Genomic DNA, 7,594 nt, shown 5'->3' on the forward strand with positions numbered 1-7,594 from the left:
GGAGGAAGAAAGGCTCTCTTCCTCTCTGGCAGCAGTCTAGCTAATGAGAAGCAGCTATACTTTGAACTCCCCGTTCACTGTGATGGACATTTTGTTTCTAACAGACTTCCCAACTTCCCCTTTCCTCTGTAAAAGAGCTTTCATGTCCTATCCTGCAGACTCGCTTATGGCTCTGCCAAAGCTTGCTTGATCTGGACTGCAATTCTCTGCTATTCCCAAATAAATCCATTTTTCGCTGGTGAGATAACTGGCAGCTTTATTTTTACGGTTAATACCCCCCCCCTTGCAGTCTCTCCCATTATGCACATTTCCCACCAGAGTGGCACATTGTTACAATCAGTGAACCTACATAATTTACATTCAAGTGTACTCTTGGTGTTGTACATTCTGTGGGTTCTGCTAAATGTATAATCACATGTATCCACTTTGTAGTGTCATACAGAATAGTGTCACTGCCCTAAGATCCTGTGGTCTCTATTCATCCCTCCCCTGACTCTAACCTCTGGCAACTCCTGATCTTTTTACCATCTCCATAGTTTTGCCGTTTTGTGGAATGTCATATAGTTGGGATCATATGATGTTACGATTGATTTCTTTCACTTAATTACATCTATTTCAGGTTTCCTCCACATCTTTCAGATCTTGATAGCTCATTACTATTTCAGCATTGAATAATATTTTCCACTGCCTGAATGTAACAGTTTATTTTTCCATTCATCCGTTGAAGGACATCTTGGTTGCATCCAAGTTTGGGCAATTATGAATAAAGCTGCTGTAAACATCCATGTGAAGTTTTTTTGTGGAGACATAAGTTTTAAACTCATTTGGGTAAATACAGAAAGTGTGATAACTGGATTGTATGGCAAAAGTATATGAAGTTTGGTAAGAAACTTCCAAACTGTCTTTTAAAGTGGCTGTACCATTTTGCATTCCCACCAGCAATGAATGAGAGTTCCTGTGGCTCTGAATCTTCACCAGCATTTGGTGTTGTCAGTGTTCCAGATTTTGGCCATTCTCATAGGTAAATACTAGTCATCTTATTTTTTTAAATTTTGAATCGCAAGTGTGTTCTATATTTATATATGCAGTTTTATGTCAGTTATCTGATTGATATTTGTCATCCCCCTGTAGACTGTGGGTTCCGTGAAGGCAGGGACTATCTCTATTTTTGTTCATTTTATCACCTCTATGTAGTACAGTGCCTCAGGCATAGTAGACCTCAATAAATATTTGAACAAATGAGCAACCAGTCTTAGCAGCTGATTTGGAAGGTGAGCTATTTTTTTTTAAAGATTTTATTTATTTATTTGACCGAGACAGCCAGCGAGAGAGGGAACACAAGCAGGGGGAGTGGGAGAGGGAGAAGCAGCCTCCTAGCGGAGGAGCCTGATGTGGGGCTCGATCCCAGAACGCCGGGATCACGCCCTGAGCCAAAGGCACACGCTTAATGACTGTGCCACCCAGGCGCCCCTGGAAGGTGAGCTTTTACAAAAGGATCCAGCTCTACTGACGATAATGGAGCAGAACTTGGCCTACTGAGACCATTCCTGGGACCCTAGTTCACCTGACGCTGTCAGAACTATGCAGCATCCACAGCCATGTTCAGAAGCTTCTGGTCATCTGGTGCAGGTGGTGCCTTTTACATAGAATTTAAATTACTCAATCCAATTCATCATCCCTTGGACAAATACCCAACTTTTCCTTTTTGCATCAGCTAAGGAGGAAAGCTGGCTTCTTACTCAAGCACATCTTCAGGGCTTCATGGATGTCTCTGTTTCTCAGGCTGTAGATGATGGGGTTGAACATGGGTGTCAGGATGGTGTAGAGCAGAGAGAATCCTTTGCGCAAGAGTCGTGAAGAGTTGGCCGAAGGCACAAGGTACGTGGCGATGAGTGTCCCATAAAACACTGTGACCACAGTGAGGTGGGAGGAGCAGGTGGAGAAGGCCTTTCTCCGGCCTGTGCCAGATGGAATTCTCAGGATAGCCACAAGAATGCAGGAATAGGAGGCAGCGATGAGGAGAAAGGGAACCAGAGTCACTGCAGAAGAGGTGGCGAAGGCGATGGTCTCAGTCAGTGAGGTGTCCACGCAGGAGAGATGGACCAGAGGGGTGAAGTCGCAGAAGAAGTGATCAATTTCATTGGGTCCACAGAAGGGTAGTGTAGACAGTAGGACCATGGTGATTGCTGTAAGGAGGAAGCAGCAGAGCCAAGAGCTGGCAGCCAGCCTAATGCAAAGGGGGCCAGTCATGAGGATGGGATAGCGGAGAGGTTGGCAGATGGCCAGGTACCGGTCATAGGACATCACAGCGAGCAGGAGACACTCTGTTGCAGCCAGGGATCCAAAGAAGTAGAACTGGGCCAGGCACCCAGCCACAGAGATAGTCTTCTGTTCAGCTATGATAATCAGCAACATCTTGGGGACAATATTGGAGGTATAGCAGATCTCTAGAAAGGACAAGTTCACCAGGAAGAAGTACATGGGGGTGTGGAGGTGCTGGCTGAACAAGACTAGCAGAACAATGAGGATGTTTCCAGAAATGATTAAGACGTAGAAAGCGAAAAACGTTATAAAGAGGAAAATATTTAGCTGTCGGTTGGAGGAGAATCCTCGAAGCACAAATTCCACTATGGTCGTTTGGTTTTCCCAGGGCAGCATCACCATGCCTTGGCTTCCCTAGGACACCCAATGATAAGACATGCAAAGTGCAGAAAGTTCTAGCTGGGGCGCCTGGGTGGCACAGCGGTTAAGCTCCTGCCTTCGGCTCGGGGCGTGATCCCGGCGTTGTGGGATCGAGCCCCACATCAGGCTCCTCCGCTATGAGCCTGCTTCTTCCTCTCCCACTCCCCCTGCTTGTGTTCCCTCTCTCGCTGGCTGTCTCTATCTCTGTTAAATAAATAAATAAAATCTTTAAAAAAAAAAAAAAAAAAAAAAAAAAAAAGAAAGTTCTAGCTTACGTGTAGACCATGGGCTGACACTGGGTGATTTTCATTCCCTGCTCAGGTTTTTGGAAGGTTTTTTTTTATTTGGGTGGGGGAGTATCATCTTTTGTTTCCAAAGCCTGAAATGGGAAAGAAAAGAACTTGCAGTGAGAACTCGTGACTGCTCCAATCCCCCTTCTTCTCTTACCTGTGTCTTCATTTTATCGGGAGCGATGTCAGGCTTTGGGGAAAGCAGGAAATTGAAGGAAGGGGAAGAAGAGTACAAAGGGGAGGAAGGACAGAGGAAGAACAGGGAAGGAGAATCATCTGCTGTGTGCTCATTGTGAATGCACTACGGTAGCTTGGGGGACCATGGAAAGAAAAGAAGGTCTAAAGGGAAGGTAGACATATTCCAAAGAGTTTGTGAACTCTCAGGTAGGACCTAGAGAATCGAGGGCCCAGGACAAGGAACCGTCCTCTCCCTCCTCAAGCACTGGTTATGCAGTGGTCCTACCCTATCTATGGTCCCTATCATATCTACTGTGAATTTTTCTCCTTTCAGCTTCTCAGTGAGTTGAGAGGTATGTTTCTTATTTCTGTTACAGTTTCCAGAACATTAGCAAGAGAAAATCACGTGAGTGCTCATGCTGGTATAATGCAGAGGCAGGAATGCTTNCTCTCCCAGTTTTAAAAATCAGGTCGTTAAAAAGATTTTATGAGGGGTGCCTGGGGGGCTCAGTCGGTGAAGCGTCTGCCTTCTGCTCAGGTCACGATGCCAGGGTCCTGGAAACAGGGAGTCTGCTTCTCCCTCTCCCTCTTCCTGCTTCCCCTGCCTGTGCTCGTGCTTATGCTCTCTCTCTCTCTCTCTCATGCACATGGGCTCTCCCTGCCTTTCTCAAATAAATAATAAAATCTTACAAAAATATATTTTATGTTGGGCAGCAGTACATGGGAGAAGATTGAGAACCAGGTGGCCTAAGGCACCGTGTGCTACCAGCCAGTTGAGTATAAGGTAGCTGCAGGTTCTTTTGAATGAGATAAGAAGGCCCAGGTCTCCTCCTCAATTCCATCTAGGTCCAAGCCGTAGGCCCTACCCCAAAGTTCAGGACAGAGAGCGAGGACCCGCACAAGAAATACTGCTATCCTCAGACAGGGCCAGAGGCTGAAACCATTTGACTCTTCTCGACCACCTTGTACTAGATCCATTACCTTCTTTTTTTTTTTTTTTTTTTAAGATTTTATTTATTTATTTGACTGGGAGAGAATGAGTAAGGGTGCAAGAGCTGGGGAGGGAGAAGCAGACTCTCCGCCGAGCAGGGAGCCCAACTCGGGGCTCGATCCCAGGACCCTGGGATCACGACCTGAGCCAAGGGCAGACGCTTAATCGACTGAGCCACCCAGGCGCCCCCACAACTATCTTAAGAGGTAACCAATCCAGGGGGCACCTGGGTGGCTCAGTCAGTTAAGCATCTGCCCTCGGCTCAGGTCATGATCCCAGGGTCCTGGGATCGAGCCCCACGTCAGACTCCCTGCTCAGCAGGGAACCTGCTTCTCCCTCTCTCTCTGCCCCTCCTCCCGGCTCATTCTCTCTCTCTCTCTCTCAAATAAATAAGTAAAATCTTAAAAAAAAAAAGATAGTTATGGAGGGAGCATCTTGCTGCAGGTGGAGATGGGAAGCCCCATGTGCAGGTACAGAAAGCACCAGGGTAATAATGGGGTAGTTATCAGGGAGTAGCCAGAGAGCCCTATACAAAGCCAAGGGTGTGGCTTTTTAAGGGTCAGACTTTGGAACAAGTTATTTAACTTCTCTGAGACACAGTCTCTCATCCGCAAAATGGGATACCAGGAGGGAGAAGAACCTGACATGTGTCTAGAATGTGCAAAAACATAAAGACAAAGATTGCGAGATTGCTGGCTGTTCCACCGACGTTACGTAAGTTCACCAAGACGTTGCCTTTACTTTGAAGGGGGCCTTGGCAGCGGGTCCCCGTTTGTCTTGCCACATCCTGCCGTGTTTGTGCATGTAATTCGGTGAGTCATGAAGCTCTTGCAGCGATCTCTTATCATGCTAAGAGCTTCTGGCAGGACATGAATGCCATTTGAAAACTGACCCAGTGTCCTAGCTATCATTCGGTGGGGTCCCAGTCCTAGCTTTGCAGGTGGCTCGCAGAACTAACCTGGAATGTGTGCCGAGAGTCCTGGTGCCCAGGGGACGCTTGGCAACTGGTGATTCCGATTCTGAGCCCACTGAGTGGAGCGCAGGGAAGGCCCAAAGAGACACCTTCTCTCCATCCCCGAAAAGCACAAATAAGGATCTGAGAGCTCGGAGGGAAGGCTTTGGTTCTGACCGAGCACAGCTGGACTCCTGGTCGCTGCTGCTGTTCGATGAAAAGGATATCATTGGATCCCAGGCATGTCCTAAAGTGCTGAAAAAATATGACTCCGTCGTCACAACAACCCTCTGGTGGGTTAGTACCCTTACTTATTATCTTCCTTTCCAGATGGGGTCACAGAGGAGTTAAATCACTTATCCATGGTCATCAGCTAGGAAGTGGCAGAGATGAGATTCAGACTTGCCCTCAGGCCCTCCCTCTTACCCGAGGACACTGTTTCTCCTGGGGCCTCATTTGCCTTGTCTTACAGAGGCGGGAAGGGGAAAGGTTCCACGAAGCATGGTTTTACCTTCAGGGAAAGTGAGGTCTGCATGCTGGCTGATGAAGGAGCCATCCCATCAAGGGTCGCAAACTCTACTAACCTTCTCTACCTGTCACCTGGACTTGCTTTCACACTGCTACTTTTATGTTCTTTCTTTATAATCTTAAAAAAAAATCAGATCAGCTTCTTACCTTAAAAAAAAAATCCAAGAGCACTTGAGAATGTGCACGGGGAATTACCACTTCCCTTCCACCAGGCAGTTAATTCCAGTTCTGCTGAGGGGCTGTGGCACCAGCTGCGTGCAGTGCAGAGACAGGACGAAGAACCGAAGCCAGTGAAAGGTAGGGCAGAGCTAACTAGCGATGCCTTGTTGCGAGCACAGGCTCTAACACTAAACAGGCCTGGATTCCAATCCCTGCTCGACCATGAAGAAATGTAAGCAAAGGCATTTTATAACCTTAAAGGGAAGAAGAACTGTGCTGTCTCCAGGGGGTGCAAATGAGGGTTTGAAGGCCAGCAGAGAGGTCGGTGATCCTAGCCAACCTACCCTAGCGTGCAGCCACTGTCTCTTGGTCTTGTCTCCTTAGCAGAAGTGGGGGAATCATGCCCCTGTGTTAACTCTGCTCCTGGATGCTGCTTGATCTAGACGCACAAGCCCAAACAACATAATATGTCTGTAATTCCCGTGGGCAGAGGGCTGGGGTCAGAGTAAGTGCTCAGTCAGTGGTTGAGCTTTCTCCCTCCCCCCTCCTCCCTCTTCACCTCTTTCTCTGCTCCTCCCTCTTTTCTCCCCGGTTATATCAGCACGGTTTGTGCTATCTAAACATAGGTGAGCTCTTTTAGGAAGATACCTGCTTCCCTTCACTGGAGATGTTTAACAAGAATAAATATGAAGACAATTAAAGAACTCTTAAGCACTGGAGAATGATTTGCATTTGATGATTTTTCACGTCCCTTCCAAACTGGAGGTTTTTATCTAATTGGGAAACATTCTAAACCCCCAAGACACACACAAAGCAAATTTGTTGGAAAGAGGAGAGGGTTCTCACAAAACAAAGTGAAAACAAATAGTAAGGTATCATAGATTTTGCTGCTTCCACTAACCAAAAAGCAAGGGGGAACAGGAAGTGACTTGGGTGCTATCTCAATGGGACCCTTTCTCTTGGCTGAACTAAGTATCAGTCAACTAACCAATCAATTCAGCCAACACTTAGTGGCTTATTGATAAGGGCTGTTGACTCTTGCCAGCAGCTGGTGAATTCAGGTGAACAGTTGGTTAACCAGATAGTTTGATTTTGTTACTAAACCGATCATTGATTTGGTGTGCTAGGGAATTGTACCTCTGGCCTCGTATAGCAAAGAACAGACTGAAAACAGGAAACACTGCAACACAGGCGAGCAGAATAGATGAGCTTTACCTGTGCCTCAGAGGGGTCCCCTCCTACTTTGGGGAGCCAGGCCACAGAGACCAAGGCATGTCCGCCTCCCCTGGATTCAGAGAATTGGGCTGCACATCTGGAATCCTGCTTTTATCCAGAAGCTACCTCCCTTGACAGAAACTAAATTGGGGCTGTCTTTCCACGTGAACCTGGGAGGCCCCTTGAATTTTGCCCCCATCTCAACCGTCCTCTGTGTAAACTGGAGTTCCTCTGTGGGCAAAGCCACCACCTCCCCAGATACTGGTGCTCATGGGCATTTCCCAAATGCCTCTGGTGGGGAATTGCTGTTTATTTTGCAAGTTATGCGAAACCAGGTTACCTTCACCTTGGAGGAAATCTTTTTTCCTTTGCTTTGTGTTAAGCTTCTATTTTAATAATGGCTATTTGTATTTATATTACCTGTATAAAGAGCTTTAATATAGTGATTAGAAATGCATAATTATGTTACGCTTTGGGGAAATGGAGTAAAACAATATTTTGAAAGAAGTATTCAATTTTTTCTGTCCTCTGGAAGAGAATTGCCGGGCATTTCCTTATTGTGTGGGTTTGGTAGGGAACTGAAACAAATATCTATGATAG

General features: G+C 46.7%; 1 protein-coding gene across 1 annotated transcript; it reads right to left on the reverse strand.

Annotated features, from left to right (window-relative positions):
- Positions 1 to 1,710: 1,710 nt before the first annotated feature.
- Positions 1,711 to 2,792, reverse strand: LOC103675214 (olfactory receptor 11A1-like). Its single transcript, XM_008704230.2, has one exon. It carries the CDS (start codon positions 2,662 to 2,664, stop codon positions 1,711 to 1,713), a length of 954 nt encoding a protein of 317 aa, XP_008702452.2. The 5' UTR covers positions 2,665 to 2,792.
- Positions 2,793 to 7,594: the final 4,802 nt, after the last annotated feature.

Source organism: Ursus maritimus, unplaced genomic scaffold, assembly GCF_017311325.1.
Source record: "Ursus maritimus isolate PB19 unplaced genomic scaffold, ASM1731132v1 scaffold_12, whole genome shotgun sequence".
NCBI classification, from domain to species: domain Eukaryota; kingdom Metazoa; phylum Chordata; class Mammalia; order Carnivora; family Ursidae; genus Ursus; species Ursus maritimus.

Bases quoted from the DNA above. Each gene is read 5' to 3' on its own strand.
- LOC103675214 (XM_008704230.2), bottom strand. From the start codon at position 2,664: ATGGTGATGCTGCCCTGGGAAAACCAAACGACCATAGTGGAATTTGTG.